This window comes from Ceratotherium simum, chromosome 13, assembly GCF_057802395.1.
Source record: "Ceratotherium simum simum isolate JZ-2026a chromosome 13, ASM5780239v1, whole genome shotgun sequence".
NCBI classification, from domain to species: Eukaryota; Metazoa; Chordata; class Mammalia; order Perissodactyla; family Rhinocerotidae; genus Ceratotherium; species Ceratotherium simum.
In genome coordinates, this window is record NC_141912.1 from 46267665 (window position 1) to 46285226 (window position 17562).

Consider the following 17562-nt stretch of genomic DNA (forward strand, 5'->3'; position numbering starts at 1 on the left):
GATAGCCCTCCCCACTCTAACATGGCAAGTTGTTTTGACTGAGGACAAGGACTCTGAACTCTGGGTCTGGGTTCTAGGCTTAATGCTACATTTGGCTCTAGCGGCTGGTGGGGCAGCATCTTCAATTCTCAAAGTTATTGCAGTTTTGATGGATAACACTTGCCACAGAGAGACTCTCAATGGGCGTGGGCATGGCCAATGGATGTTGACAGCTTTATGGACATTCACAAGGGCTGATTATCATTGGTAGAGCTTTGCCTAAACAATTACCATTTTATTTATTTATTTTTTATTTTTTCCCCCAAAGCCCCAGTAGATAGTTGTATGTCATAGCTGCACATCCTTCTAGTTGCTGTATGTGGGACGCGGCCCCAGCATGGCCGGAGAAGCAGTGCGTCCGTGTGCGCCCGGGATCCGAACCCGGGCCACCAGCAACGGAGCGCGTGCGCTTAAACTCTAAGCCACGGGGCTGGCCCAACAGTTACATTTTAAATGAACTGATTCATGTGAACTTGTAACACAGATATTGTTTATTGATATGAATAATTTTCACTGGCGATTTCTTTATTTTGTGGGCATAAACACTCTTCTGTTTCACTAAACCCAATCACTCAACTTCTTATTTTTTAGATAAGGGAATAAAGGCCCAGAGAGGGGTCTGTGACCACATAGCTGATTGGTCTTCATGCCAGATCTGAACCCAGGTAACCCTACAATAGCATTGTCCTATGGAACTTTCTGTGATGATAGAAATGTTCCATATCTACACTTTCCAATACAGCAGCCATTAGCCCCATGTGGCTGTTGAGCACTTGAAATGTGGCTAGCGTGACTGAGGAACTGAATTTTCAGTACTTTTTTCTTTAAATTAATATAAATTTAAATAGCCACATGGGGCTAATAGCTATGATTTTGAATAGCACATTTCTAGAAGAACCAAGCCAATTTATAGAGGGTTGCCATTATAAATATAAAAAACTATTCACCAAGTTCTTTCCTTTCTTGCCACCACAGAAGAACAGGACAGAAACATTTCCATAGAGGTAAAAAAAATGGTCAGTCGTAGTAGAAATAACAAAAGGCACTCATGTCAGTTATTCATTACCACTTTACATATTTACTGTGCAATTGTTATCATTGAAACCTCAGAACATTAGTGGTTTCCTAAACAATACATTCCCTTATTTATTTCAGCTGTTGCCATGTTACTGCTGTGCACCAAGCCCTGGCAATAATGGGAGGCTGACGGCTTCTGACGAGCCTGGAACTTCTGCTGACCCACAGGCTCATGAAGGGATGCAGAAGCCTCTACTTATAAAGCATAAAAATGGCGCATGGCTTAGAGCCCAGGTTTCTAATCTTTGTCCTCCCAAGACTGCACAAAACACTTGGTTTCAGGGCTAAAATACATGTTCTGCTCACAGGGAGAGTCATCTCATGTTTTTAAACGAGTATCATCTGGGAACAGAGCTGCGAGCCACAGTATTTTCCTATGTGCACAATACAATTTATAGACAAATTCGTTCTGGACAGTTTGAGCCTGGGTATCAGAAGGTAGCTCGAAAATAGGATTCCCTTTTGGTAGTAGTGAAGCCCACTTTTCCTAGAGTTTTCTAAGTGAATTCATGAAATCACCAGAGGCTTGAAGGGTAAGAGGTTAAAAGACAGAAGATGGCATTGCATTTTGGCTTGTGTTGGTGAATGATTAGCTAAGACATCTGTTTTCCTGTCTCTTCATTGCTGAGAACTTAAGGTACATAATGAAGACTTTGCAAAAAACAACATACTCTTAAAAGAGAGTGGAAAGAAGAAAGGTCAGCAGGCAACCTTTGCCTGAAGGCCAAGATATTTTCTATAGCTGTCTCCCACAAAATCACATTAATGTTATTATCATTAGATTATATTCCAAACTGCAATTCAAACTTGAATTTCAAGGGGCCAATGTTTGGAAAGAAAGAATAAACAACTCAAGACAAATGGAGATCTTAAAGTTGAAGGAGACAACCTCCACGTCTGGCCAGGATGGAATCAAAAGAACCAGATTTACCCTTAACAACTAGAACATTACCTAAAACAACTAAGGGAGCAGACAAACTACATTAAATGATGGTTTTCAGACATTGGGAACTGGCAGCACAGGACCCAAATAGAGCCAGGCAGTCTCTCTGAGCTGTGGAGACAACAGAGTTTGGAATTTGAAGTCAAGGCAGCAAGAATTTTCAGATGTCAGAGAGGATGAAGCTGCAGAGAGAGAGAGAGAGAAACTACCAAGTATGGAGAAAGAACTGGAAATTAGTAAGAGAAACAATTCCAGGATCTCATGTAGGACTGGTAAGAGTTTGGTTCCTAGCAGCCAGAGTGGAAAGACCTCCTAGTACACAAGTCATTAGGTAAAGTCCTCAGAAGGATTTTTCTTCTATAGTGAAATCAAATTAGCTCTAAACCAGGGCTTTTCTGGACCCACTCTTACAAAGCTTACAAGCAAAACCTCAGAAGGATCAAATTTATTCCAAGTAACTTAACTGCATCCCAGAATGAGGCCTAATACTATTTAAAGGAATACAACAAAATCCAGTATCCAACAACATAAAATTCACTATGTCTGGCAGCCAACACATACTACCAGATCATGCAAATAACTAGGAAAATGCAACTCATAATTAAAGAAAATGTCAATCAATAAAAATAAACTCGTATATGGCTAAGATGATAAAATTTGTATACAAGGACACTAAAATTGTCATTATTAATAGACTCCAAGTATTTAGAAGGTAGAAGAAAACACAAAAATAATGAGGAGAGCATTGGCAATAAATTCAACAACTTTGATTAAATCAACAAATAACTTGAGGGACATGAATTACTAAAATTCACTCACAAAGAGATAACCTGAATATTCCTATATCTGTTAAACACACTGAACTTGCAAGGGGGAAAAATCCTTCTCACCAAGAAATCTCTAGTGATGATGCCTTCACTGATAAATTCTACTAAGTTATTAAAGAAGAAATAGTAAAATTCTACCCAAACTCTTCCAGAAAACAGAATAAGAGGAAACACATTCCCAACTCATTCTATGAAGCCAACATTATCCTGACACCAAAACCAGAAAAACAAATTAAAAGAAAACCACAGACTAATATTCCTCATGAACACAGATGCAAAAACTTTAAGAAAATTGTAGCAAATCAAATCTGGTGATCTATAAAAATAATAGTAAATCATCACTAAGTGAGGTTTATCCCAGAAATGTAAGGTTGGTTTAACACTTGAAAATCAGTGTATTTATTTCACGTTAACAGACTAAAAAAGAAAAATCATGTAGTAAACTTATTAGACGCATTTGGCAAAATTCAATACACATTCACAATAAAAACTCCTAGAAAACTAATGAATAAAAGGGAACTTAAAGGCATCTATGAAAGACCTACAGCTAACGTTTTACATGATGATGAAGATTAAATGCTTTCCTCCTAAGAATGAGAACAAAGCAATGATGTCTGCTCCCTTGGTTTCTATCCAACAGTGTACTGAAGGTTCTAGCTGGTGTAATAAGACCTCCTCCTACCAAAAAGAAAGAAAGGAAAAGAAGAAAGAAGCAGAGAAGGAAGGGAAGGAAGGAGAGAGGGAAGGAAGAAGAAAGGACAGAAGGAAAGAAAGAAGGAAGGAATACAGAAGGAAAGGAAGAAATAAAGATGGCTTTTTTTTACAGAGAACATGATATTCTATGCAGAAAACCCTAAAGTATCCATGATAATATTCTACTAGAAACTACAACTAATAAGGGAGTTTAGCAAAGTTTCAGGATACAAGAGTCAATATGAAAAATCAATTATATTTCTATATGCTAAGAATGAACCACAGAAATTGACATTTTAAAAATTACTATTTACAATAGCATTAAAATATAAAATTCTTAGGGATAAATTTAACAAAATATGTACAAAACCCATACTCTGAAAACTACAATGTGTTGCTGAAAGAAATTAAAGAAGAACTAAATAAATTGAGAGCTATACCAAGCTCAATGGTTGAAAGACTCAAGATTGTTAAGATATCAAAGAAATTTCAATAAGGAGGTTTTTTAAATAGAAATCGACAAGCTAATTCTAATATTTATATGAAAATGAAAGGATCTATAATAGTTAAAATAATTTTGAAGAAGAACAAAGTTGGAGGACTTCAGCTCCCTGATTCTAAGATTTACTCTATACAGTAGTCAAAACAGTGTGGTATTGGCATAAAACTAGACACATAGTTGAGAGTCCAGAAACAGATCTAGATATACATGGTCAATTGAATTTTACAAAGGTTTCAAGACAATTCAATGGGGAAAAGATAATATTTCCATTGAGTGGTGCTGGAGGAATTGGACATCCAAAAGAGAAAGAGAGAGACAGAATCCATAATTTGCCTCCTGTGGGAAATTAAGTCAAAACAGATCATAGGACTAAATATAAAACCTAAAGCTATAATACTTCTAGAAGAAAATATAGAAGAAAATCTTTGTGACCTTAACAAACCTTTCTTAGATAGAACACAAAAGGCATAAACCGTAGAAGAAAAAAATTGACAAATGGACTTCGTCAAAATCAAAAATTTTTGTCTTCAAGAGACATTTACGAAATTAAAAAGTCAAGCCGTAGACTTGAAAACTATTTGCTTATTTTATCTGATAAAGAAATTTTATCTTCAATATATACAGAATTCTTAAAATTCAATAATAAGACAATGCTAAAATAATAATAAGTAAAGTATTTGAACACATACTTCATCAAAGACCTGATGATGGCTAGTAAATAGGTGAGAAGATGCTTAACATCAGTAGTCGTTAGAAAAATGTAAATTAAGGCTGTAATGAAATATCATTATACGTTTACCAGTATGTCTAAAACTTAAAAGATTGGCAATACCAAGAGCTGGCAAAGAAGCAACTAGAAGTCTCATAACAAATTCTGGCAGTCACTTTGAAAATAATTTGAAAGCTTTTTAAAATAAGGTTAAACATTCACTGGCCATATGACCAAATAATTCCACTCCTAAGTATTTGCCCAAGAGAAGTGAAAACATAATCAACACAAAAGTTTATAAGTGAGTGTTTATAGCCACTTTATTAATAATAGCCAAAAACTGGGAGAGAACCCAAGTATTCATCAACTGCTGAGTACGTGAACAAATTGTGGTATACTCATACAATGGAATACTACTCGGTACTAAAAAAGAACCAACTGCTGATATGTGTACCAACATGGGTGAATTCAAAAGCATTATGCTAAGTAAAAGAAACCACACACAAAAGATTACACAGAGTTTAATTCCATTTATATGATAACTTTTTAAAAGGCAAAACTACAGTGATAGAAAGAAAATATGTGGTTTCCAGGAGTGAGGGGGTGGCTGGGAGGGGACTCGTAGTGAAGGATCAAGAGTCAAGGATCGTGAGATGATGGAAATGTTCTATATCATGATTGTGGTGGTCGTTACACAACTGCATACATTTGTCCAAAATTCAGTGAGGTGTACACTTAAAATTGCTCAATGTGTGTAAATTATATCCCAATAAAATTGACCCTCAAAAGGAAAGTACCTAATGAGGTATATGATACAATACCGTCTGTGTTAAATAAAAAGGAAAAGAAAGAGAATTTCAAATATATTAACATACATATATTTGCTGGAATGTGCATAAAATGTCTCAGAAAGCACAAACGTGAAATTTTTAGGATGAATTACCTCAGAAAGTGGAAATGGGGTGTCTGAGGGGGTAGGGTGGGGGAGAGATTCTACCTTTTGTACCTTTTAAATTTTGAACCATGCAAACAATAAACCTATTCAAAGAGGGAGAAAAGTCAGTCAGGCTGCCGAACCTGCTACTTTTCAGTATGATTTGAGTCAAAATCCTATTTCTACGTGAGAACATCTCTTTCTCTGTTACTCACTATCTCCCCCTTCCCCCCTATAAAAAGTCACAGGGCTGCCAAAGAGAATGTTCAATATATACTTCAGGGAGCATGACGATAACTAAGGTGTGAGAGAGAGGGTCCTTGTGGGAGGGAGACTGTTTTGCTGGAGAGGAGAAGGGAGCTTCACTTCACAGCAGGTTAGAACCCGGGGGGGGCCCTTGGACTCAACTCATTTAAACTGTTGTTTTACAGTTGAGTAATCTAAGGCCCAAGGAGTGCAAATGACTTCCCCAAAGTTGCACAGTTGTGCAGTGTCAGAGTCCAGATGGGGACCTATCTTAAGCCCTATCACAGAGATAATATCAATACAGCAGGTAACAACACAGAGCAAGGTTCAAAGTCAATGCTCAGTAAATATGAATTTCCCCGTCTCTTTTTCCCCCATATCAGCTGGCTTCTCACCAGGACTCGCCATCCACCCACCCCCACCTTAAAGTTAAATATCAGTGGATTCAGGGACATAAGGGCCTTTGCTTGAATGCTGACCAAATTTCCCGGAATACACTAATAAGCTTTCTCTTCAAAAATAGAACTTAACTACTCTTCCCATAATTCGACAAATACTTATAAGCCCCAGCTATGGGCCAGGCTGTGTGTTAATGGTGGGCACACATACACAGGTGAATGAGATCTGGCTAGAGAACACTTTCCCTGACACACCCTGACCCAGATGATTGTAATATTAGGGGAGAAGTGCTAAGAAGGAGGTAAACGCTGAGAGAGTATCACTCAGAATGACCCAGAGGTTCAGAGACAGCTTCCCAGGGAACATGAGTTCAGAAAGATGAGGAGGAGTTGGCCAGATGACCAAGGGGAGAAGATGCTATCGGCAGAGGGATTGACATGGGTAAAGCCAGGTGAGGCAGAACAGCATCTGATTTGTGGGGAGCTCAGCATTCCTGGGGCATAATGAGCATGGCAGGGCATAGCGGGAGATGGGAACAGAGAGGCTCCTAGGTTGTTAGGGGCAGGACATAAGGCCTTATGCGTGATGTTCAAGGGTGGACTTGATCGTGTTGGTGTTGGGCAAAGCTTAAAGCAGAGGAGAAAAATGTCTGATTTGCAATTTTGTTCCAAGGGATGGTCTTTCCTCCATTAGGTGGGTGAAGACTACCTGAGAGTTCAGTTCCCTTTGACCAACATTTACAGAGCCCTCTATGACAAGCCCAGGACCCCACAGGACACTGTGCTGCAGTGATAAGCAAGACATGGTTCCTTCCCTGGAGCAGCTGACAGTCTGGTGAGTTAACCTTTAAACAATGGGAGTCCAGAGAAAGATCTGTCATCCACTAGTCTAACACTGTCCCCTCCCGCAATATTCTGATTGGCAGTCCCATCCCAGTCAGTGGATGTTTTCCCCTCCAGTGTTGACACTACTCACTTTTGTCTGGTCATTGTGTTTGGTTTGGCTTCTATGACTATAGACAGAACAATGTTTGGTCAATCACTATATGGATGCAGAAACACAAAGGCAGGCCCAGGAACCAGGACAACATTGTTGCCATGGGCTGCTCCTTGCACTGTTTAACACACACCACTGGGTGAGCCCTCAAGTCCTTTGACTCGAACCTCCCTTCAGAGCTCAACAAATGATATTAAGCACTCAGAATATCAGCTTTCTGCCCAAACTCAGGATGATGCTAGGAACGTGACAGGCATTCTCATCAATGTCTGAGAACAAATGAGATGAAGGTGCAAACAGTCCACTGACTTCTCATGGAAGCTTTGCATTTGGTGGGAAATACAGACCCCAGTAGCTGTCCATGTCCAGAGGTTCCCACACTCCAACTCAACTCAATCCTACCTTCAGGGGCCATAGTGGGTTGAAGAGTGCCTCCATTCTCAAAGCTATGTTCACCTCCCACCTGGACACACCAGGCATGAGTACCAGGTGGGGAAAGGGGAATGCGTCAGACGTAGATAACACTGAGGGTTCATGGGCCCTCCTAAGATGATCTTCCACAAAAAATTTTGCATAGAATTTTAAAATGTTCCTGAACCTCCTGAAGCATATTCATGAACACTTAGCACACCAGGCTAGGAATGCCAATATAAAGGAAAGAGTCCTGGATTGAGAGGCCAAAGTCCCAGCTTGCTACTAATTTGCAGGCAGCCTTGGGTAAGTTCCTTGACTCCTCTGGTTTTCAATTTTTTTGTCACAGTGCTAGGATTCTGTGACTTCTTTGATTGATAGCATTGATTCACAAAGCAAACTAGTTCATATAGGCACCTAGAAAATGATTTTGGATAAAATTGGGACTTGACTGTATTCCTAGCACCTTAATTAAGAAGAAATTGTGGCAAGAATAGAAATCTTTGCTCAAATCTGCTCATTGTTCCATTTTCATGTGCTTCATTAGTTCCGTGAAAGGACAATTGAGCTCGTGTAACAGGCTCAGACTTGCATCTTTTCACAAATGTTTCCAAGGACCTACTTTCACACTACTCTCATCACTGACATTAGAGCAGGCTATTCCCAGGGATCGTGGAACAGGAGGACCATTTTAGGGCTCCAGGTGTTTCCAGACACCTAAATGTGCAACTTTTGTGTAGTCCAGCCAGCTTAAGCCAGACCGCACAAACACATTTTTTTACTGGAAACTATATTGAAACAACATCAGTTGAAACTTTGTGCTGAATCCACACCCCCCCCAAATATCAAGTAACCAGATACACATATAAATAATATATAAATCAGCATCACACTGGCTAGCTTTTTGCAGAAATTTGTCAATATGAAGCCAAAGATCTAAATATTTGGACATATCCTGATAGTCAGTTGAATGAATAAATAACTAAAAAAATACATAGTCTTTTTTTGTGTGTGTGAGGAGGACTAGCCCTGAGCTAACATCCGATGCCAATCCTCCCCGTTTTTCTTGAGGAAGATTGGCCTTGGGCTAACATCCATGCCCATCTTCCTCTACTTTATACGGGACGCTGCCACAGCATGGCTTGACAAGTGGTGCGTTGGTGCACGCCCAGGATTCGAATCTGCGAACCCCGGGCCACGGAAGCAGAGTGCTCACACTTAACCACTTGCACCACTGGGCCAACCCCATACATAGCCTTATTATACACAATGCATTTACATCTAAACACTCAAACTACTCTTAGAAATGAAGCCTGATAGATGCCCATTTGGTCCTGCTCTACGTGGTAGATGGAAATCCTTTTGACTTTGCTTAATTTTCATCCTAAACGTTACTTTACTCATGATACCTCCTCCAAAACGTTCTGTCACTCTCGATTACCTTCAGGATAAAATCCAAGCCCCTGAGTTTGCCACGCAAGACTGCACTCCTAGTTCTCCAACCTCACCGTCTGCCCTGCACCCATGCAGACCTTCTCTCCGCTCGAGCCAAACAGATCTAGTCACTCACATGTGCACATTCCCTCTGCCTTTGCTTGTGCTGAGCCCACTGCCTGGAATATTCTCATTGGCCCCTCAACCTCCAAATCTAGCTTCACTTCCCTCATTTCCTCCGTGGGATTTTATAGTTTCTCACCTGCAATGATGAGTTTTTGTTTGCCTCCAAGGCAAAACTCTCAAATTTTGGGAAAACTCCCAGGAAGGACCTGGGAGACGAGAGGACCTGTTCTCATCAGATCTTGGCCGAGGAAGGAACTCCAGGCCCACAGAGGGTGGCAGAAAAGGAAGGAAAGCCTGTGAGTCAATAAGATTTTTTTAAATTGAACACTCCTATCAATATAAAACTTAAACATTTACCCACAATATATGTATATTTATTCATTTAAAAATTATATTAATGTATTACTGTAAGAATACACTATGCACGTCATCAAATATGTAAAATATTAACATTTAAAATGACTAGATAGAGCCCAGCCTGGTGGCGCAAGCAGTTAAGTGCACGCGCTCGGCTGCGGCGGCCCAGGGTTCGCAGGTTCGGATCCCGGGCGCGCACCGACGCACTGCTTGTCAGGCCATGCTGTGGCGGCGTCCCATATAAAGTGGAGGAAGATGGGCATGGATGTTAGCCCAGGGCCAGTCTTCCTCAGCAAAAAGAGGAGGACTGGCAGATGTTAGCTCAGGGCTGATCTTCCTCACAAAATAATTAAATAAATAAAATGACTAAATAAAATTAAATGGAAATATTGCTTAATATTTTTTATTCTAATTATAATATTCTAATATCTCATGGATTATGTTGAATACCCTATTTTGGATACCATGACCCCTGGAATAGTGTCAGGCTCCTGTTCTATAGCAATAGTAACAATTACTGACAATTCTGTGACGCTTTCTACTATGCTGATCTAAATTATAGACAGTCACTCCTTTAGAACAAAGATTCCAGGCTATGTATCTAAGAAACATTAACCAGGGCTGTTAGTGTTGTCTGACTTTGGGTGGGGGGCACCATTTACATTTTCTGTAAATGAGGCCCCCTAAATTTGTTCAGTGCACAACCTGTGCAGCCCTCCATGGGGGCCCTATCAGTACCTGATCAGAGACAGGCTCTGCAGAAACTTTCCAAGGAACAGGCTTCACATGAGCTGAGGGTGAAAGGAGTGTTGGTCTCATGTTGGTCTTCCAACCACACCCAAATCTAGAGATCATAATCAACATTGAGCAGTCTCCTAGAGTGGACGACAGGTGGTGCCATACATGTATACGCTGATAAAGTGCTGGAGCCATATACCCTGGGATCAAAGATTGCTAGAGCTGGAAGGGACTGCATTTCAGAGACGAGGAAACCTGGGTCCAGGAGTGTTTCATAGCAAGTTATTAGCAAAGTTGTGCTAGAATTTCCTGACCAGGGCTCTGTCCACAATATTACACTGCTCATCTTAGGATCAGTAACAGACTAAATGTAATGGAACATTTATTGAAGGTCTACTAACATTTATTGGATGTGCTTAAAATAAAAATTGTTATTTTATGAATGGTTCAAATTCATCACAATAAATAATAATTTAGGATCCCATATTTGAGCATTTACTATATGTCAAATACTATACAGAACAATTTACACAAATTTTCCTATTTAACCTTCATAACAACCCTATGAGAAACATGTCATTATAACATCCAATGAAAAAATTGAGGCTGAGAGAAGCTAAACAATTTAACAGAAATTAACTTGTTAAGTCAGGCTTCAAAACTCTGCAACCTGACTTCAAAACCTGCTCTGCAACATGTACTGCCCTCCATAGACAATGAAGTCAATCAACATGTACTGCCCTCCATAATCAATGGTGTCAATCAGCATGTACTGTCCTCCACAGTCAATGGTGTCAATCAACATGTACTGCCCTCCACGGTCAATGGTGTCAATCAGCATGTACTGCCCTCCATACTCAATGGTGTCAATCAGCATGTACTGCCCTCCATAGTCAATTGTGTCAATCGACATGTACTGCCCTCCGTAGTCAATGAAGTCAATCAACATGTACCGTCCTCCATAGTCAATGGTATCAATTACGTGCAAGACAAATCGTGTTCATTTGTACTATTTTTCTTTGCAGTGACATCATCAGAATACTTTTTTTTCCTTTGTATTAAACAAAATGCCAGAATGCTTCTCTTTCTCCCTCTCTCTCTCTCTCTCCTTTCCTTCCATTCTCCTTCCCTCCCACTATCTTTCTCTCTCATACACACACATAGAAATACAATTAGGAAAATGTCTACAGGTCCCTCAATTTTAGCAGAAAGTAGCAAGACAAGTCTCATAATCCTACGTGGCAAATTCTGAACCAAGAACTCTTCTTGATTGCCCTATGACATGGATTGCAACTCTCACTAGAGACCTGTTTTTCACTGGATCTCAGCCAATGACAAAGGAGCAATTATTTCTTCCCCCTTATTATCTTCAAGAATTGTGTTTCTCTGTCTTCCCCATAGGATAGTTGGACTTAAGATATGCTGTGTTCATCTTTTATCCAGTACCTAGCATGTAGTAAGTATGCTATGAATGTTGAATGGATGGAGAAGAGGAAGGAAGGAAAGAAGGAAGTCCACATCAAACCCATCCTCAAAACCTCTGGGCTCTCTCTTAAAAATAATCCCAAGCCTACTTCACACTACCTCCACTACAATTGCCATCATGTTTTGTGTAGTTTTTCGATTGCCTCCAAACTGTTCTCCTGGCTTCTACCCTTTCTCCACTACAGTCTGTTATCAAAAAGGCAGCCAGAATGTTCCTTCCAAAATCCGCTGATGACTCCCATATCACTCAGATCAAAAGCAAAAGTGAAAATTCTTCCACTGGCCCACAAGGCCCACATGATCTGTGCCCACCTCCACCTCTCTGGCCTCGTCTGCTACCACCTTACCACCTTACTTCACCCCACTCCAGCCACGCTGCTGCCTTGCTCCCCTACTCACCATCAGTCTCTATCCTGCTGTGGGAGGCTGAATAATGGCTCCTAAATATGCCCATGTCCTAATTCCCGGAACCCATGAATGTTACTTTTTTGTGGCAAAAGGGACTTTGTAGATGTGATTAAACTAAGGATCTGAAAATGGGAACACTATCCCGGATTATCTTGGTGGGCCCAAACTAATCACGAGGGTCCTGATAAGAGAGACACAGGAGGGGGCAGATCAGAAGAAGGCAAGGTAAAGATGAAAACAGGGGGAGAAAACGTGACATAATGCGGTCCATGAGTGAGGAATGAGGTCAGCCTCTAGAAGCTAGAAGAGGGAAGGAAACAGATTCTCCCCTAGAGCCTCCAGAAAGAACACAGCCCTGCTGACATCTTGATTTTAGCTCCATAAAACTCATTTCAGATTTCTGACCTCCAGAATTGTAAGAGAATAAATTTGTGTTGTTTCAAGCCATTAAGTTTGTGATAATTTGTTGTGGCAGCAATAGAAAATAAATACACCCATCATTCTGTTTTATGTTTCTTTATGGCACTATTACCAGCAGGCATATTTTATATTTACTTATTTATTTGTCCCTCAGTTGTCACTCCCACTACAATGCAAAGTGCATGGGAGCAAAGACTTTGTTTTCTTCATGGTTGTAAACCCAGGGCCTGGCACAATAACTATCTGTTGAATGAATAAATAAATGATATGCTTTAAGTAATTGATTGACACCCTGAAATGGCTGAGCCTCCATAAAATGTTGGTTGAACATAGAGTTCCAAGCCTGCATGAAATTTTCACTCACTTGTCTAGAACAGGTGGAAACATATACAATGAGTACTGGTATAGACGCAGCCCAAGTGGTGTACACTAAAACAGCCCAGGTGAAGAACTTCCAGGACTGCATAGCAACAAGCCCCGCTAGGAAGATGGTGAGCACACCTGAGCCCCGTCAAATTTGGGGGTTTCAGCACCCCCTCCAGGGAGCTGGGAGGAGGAAGGAGCCTGAGCAGTTTATACCTACACCCCCCACCCCATACAAGCGGAGCAGCCCTTGTTTTACCTGTTTTCATATATTACATTTCCATTCAACATTGACTAAGAAACTGCACTGGGGATGGGGTGGGGGGTTAAGAAGCAGGGATTACAACTGCCCCTCTTCCTACTCAGTGTGCTGAGTATCCTCAAAAAGGAGTTCACACACAGAAGCTGAGGTCGACGGAATGCTCTCTGACCTCCTGGTTAATATAATTATGCTAAAAAGAATGCAAACTTAAAGGGTTAATTAAATGTAATATTTGCTTTACAGTACTACAGATCATAAATAATTTAGGAATCACCCATCACCATCATGCCGTTTTTCCTGTTGCTGGTACCAGCTGGGGATGCCAATACTTCTTTTTCCTCCTACTTCTGTTGGTTCAACACCAGTGGTAGGCTAATTTCTGATGAAATCAACACTTGGCCAAATTTACGAATAATTGTCTTCTTGGTGCTAACGATGATGATGATAATCCACCTTGCCTGTTGCATGAAGTTGCAGGGATGCTTGTGTCTTGAGAAAAAATACACCTAGTCCTCACTTTAAAAAACAGTTTTTTGGGAAACTAACACAAGGGTGATGTGGATATGGGGGCTGAAGGCTGCTTGAACATCCTCCTCCATGGACCCTCTTCTGGCTCCTTCGTGCGCACTGTAGCTCTCCTGCCCAGAACACCCACAGCACTCTGCTCCCTTCTCTGTTCACCAAAATTAACTGTGTGCATGCTCGTCTCCTGCACCACACTGTTGATTTCTTGAGAGCAAGGGCCCTTATATGTTGCCTTCATATAAAAAAACATGTAAATATGAATATCGTGGGGGATGGAGGGTGGAGAAAAATATTCTACCTTCTTGATTAATAAAGATGATGTTTAGCCCTGAACTGCTTTTTATGTTTTGATAATCTTCATAACCATAATCTTTATTACAGTATCAGTCTAATACAAAGATCACCAAAGCTCTTTGTTTAAATGTCATATACATTAAACATTAACACTGGCCATTAGCGTCTTACCGCTGCTGAAATCATGTTACTTCATCAGATATTTTAGTTATATTGGTGCCAAAAGGGCAAGCTCGGTGACAGAGGTAACATTTATTGACCACGTACCTGAAGTATCTGTGACCTTAGAAACGTTAAGAAGGAAACCCCAGTGCCTGACTGTTGATTTGACCATCTCTCAACAAGCTTGGTTTCATTTTTAAAAATCATGTTGACGAAGGAAATTGAACCAGACAGGAAAATGTACTTAATGTCTGTCACAAGGGTAAGAATTTGAGCAGCAATTTCTGCTCACTCATAAGTGAACTCTTAAAAAATGCTTTGCCCACGGTACATAAAGGTCAACGGGTTGGACATACACTTTAAATGCACTTTCAAATTCTTGTAATTTTGAGTGTCCTAGATGAACTCTGGAATGACTCATTCAATCTGCCCTTCTCTGTACTGAATATGTTTTGAGATCCAAGGACCATGATACCATACATCTTTCCCTGGTCACTCAGAGCAAAATAAAACACCAATTCCACCATCTGCATGTACAGGTATGCCTGTCAGAGGCAGCCCTTACCTTCACAAAGAGGTAAATCTCAGGGTTCACGGAAGCTAATTCATCTTCTTCCAAACTATCAGGAGCAGAATAGTAGGTGGAGGCAGCCTCGCTGGCAGAGAAGGCCCTGCTCTGCTGGATAGTGAAGCTTGAAGGAGATGGCAGGTCTTCCTTCATCATTCTTCCGTTCTCCTGGAGCTCTTCTGGGCTGGGCTCCTGGTCCTGGGTTGGTGAGTATAATTCTTCCATCAAGATGTCCCTGTCTTCCTGGGGCTCACCTGGTTGAAGATCCTGGGCCTCAGGATATGCTTCATCAGGTAGGAAGTAGTCTTCTTCTTCGGGCTGGGAAGAGGTCACGCCGTTCTCCTCAGCCCGTACAACATAAACTGATACAGAGTCATATTCATGGGTTTCCAGCTTAGTGGCATATAAATTGTTTTCTGACCTCACGTCTTCATGGATGTTATTATAAAGAGGACCTTCATCTTCTTCTGGCTGGTCTGGAACCTCATACATCCTCTCTTTTTGAACTGTGTCATAAATGGTGCTGTAGTCTTCACCATTCATGTTTTTCGATCTGATAGATCCTTTCGCAGGCAGACCTGAGCAGATCTGAAGTAAGTAAAAGGATAGAGGATGCTGTACTGCCTTGCAGAGGATTCAATGGGCTTTTGAAACACAGCAACTAGCAGCAGCTATCAATGACAGGTCTCCAACAATCATTTACTGGAAACTTTAATCAGCAAAGCACAAGTCCACTGGACACAAGATAAAGTTTACACCCTCAGTTAACTCCTTCACTCCTAAGAATATTTTCAACTAGACTCTGGGATTTCCCTCCTTGTCAGTAACTCCAAGATTCTTTGGATTGACTAGAGGTTGAATTGAATTATTTTCCCTGTATATAGTGAAATTTCTGAATATTTAACCATTTGTTAATACGTGGAGTTCCCTCTTCTAATTGCCCCCAAACGTTGACAACATTCAAGAAGTCCCCGCAATTCAGTAGAGAACAATTCTTCACAATGGTAACTTATCTATTCACAGCCGAATTCAGTACACAAAACAATTCTTTGAGTATTGATACCCTATGATAAATGAATTGTACATACTCCAGTTAGGTAATAAATTCTATTTGCATTTCTTATCTGGAAACAGCACTAGGTGATTAAATGGCAGAAGGAAAAGAAGATAATGGTCTCGTCTATGGGCACATCAGTACAGACCACCCCAAACAAGAGACTCAAAGATTTACGGCTTTGAGTTTTATTTTTTCCTCTTAAATTTGGATGATCATCACAGTCAACAAACATTCACTAAGATTCTGTTATGTACAGGATCCTGAATTGAGCACTAAGCATAAGAGTTAGAAGACACAGTCTCTGTTCAAGGGACTTAAATATAGTTGGAGGGCCAGAAAGAGAAACGAAAACCCTAGTGGACACAGAATAAACTATTTAAGGTATTCTTAGTGCAATTGGCCCAGGTCTGGAATAAGCAGCAAAGAACTGTGTGCACAAAGTTTCCTAGTTGATGTCATCTACAGACGCCACGAATATACAAGCTCTTTGTTTTTTAATCAGGCACTCTGTTCTGCTAATTCCTGCTTCCCTTCACCACACCATGTACATCGTTCTCTTGAAGTGACAATCCAAATAGATAGTAAAGGGACTTTAATGTCTAGAAATCATGTGAAAATTGAGAAGCAATGCAACTTTGGTGGACAGGTTCCAAAGCATTTGATGAGCATCTTATTGACAAAGCTCCATTGTAGTCTTAGCTCCAATATTGTATCTGAGAATCTTCTGGAGCAAACTAGAGCAGTATTTCGAGAACTCTAGCTTTTGGGACAACTTAAAGAATACATAATGGGAAAGAGGCCAGAGACAGACTTTAAAGGCTAATGATACTAGCCCGTTATCCTATTGAAGGGTGAGGTTTGATGGATCCAAACATCTGAGAAATTACGATAGGTTCCATATCAGGCATTTATAACTGAATGGAGCCCCAGCTCAAATGCTCCTCAAAATTTTAGCCCTGGAGAAAAACCCAAGAGATCATTCAATCTAACATTTTATTTTACATTTGAGAAAAGCCTGAAACCTAGAAAGGGGAGGTGAGTGGTCCAAGTTCACACAGTGAGTTAATGAGCAGCTGATTTCAGCTGTGATTTCCTAACCTCCAGCTCGGTAATCTTCTTGCTGCTGGCTCCCTTCCTTTAAGTCAGTCTTTTCCAACCTTTTTTTCATAGTCACAGAACCCCAACCCCACCCCAGCCCCAAAAGATCCTTTTTAGATATTTTTCCCATAAAATTAAAACACTGCAGATACATTGTATCTGTATCTTACTTACTTACATACTGTAGGTACCTCTGCACTTTAGACATAAACAGAATAAGTTTTTTGTTCCCGAAAAACCCATTTTCACCCCTTTGGGAGTGATATTGCTCTTTTTGAGAATGTGTACTTTAACTGCTAAAACACTTCTCATAACCCAGCACTGGGTTATATGCAATTCTGCATTATTACCAAAGAATAATATTCTACAACATGTGTATATGTACACAGCATGTCACTAGGTCCTCCCTGATGACCCGGTGAGGGGCTTATTGTTTATTGTTTATCATTTGTTTATTGTTCATAAACAAATAAAATGGAGGAGACGTAG

The 17562-nt window shown here is 40.4% G+C and overlaps 1 protein-coding gene across 1 annotated transcript in view; it reads right to left on the reverse strand.

The window, feature by feature from the left end:
• Positions 1 to 15461, reverse strand: part of CLIC5 (CLIC family member 5) — a 159462-nt gene extending 144001 nt beyond the window's left edge. Inside the window, exon 1 of the mRNA XM_004424060.3 lies at positions 14916 to 15461. Within this exon, the coding sequence (XP_004424117.1) occupies positions 14916 to 15461 (546 nt within the window). The remainder of the gene's footprint in view (positions 1 to 14915) is intronic.
• Positions 15462 to 17562: the final 2101 nt, after the last annotated feature.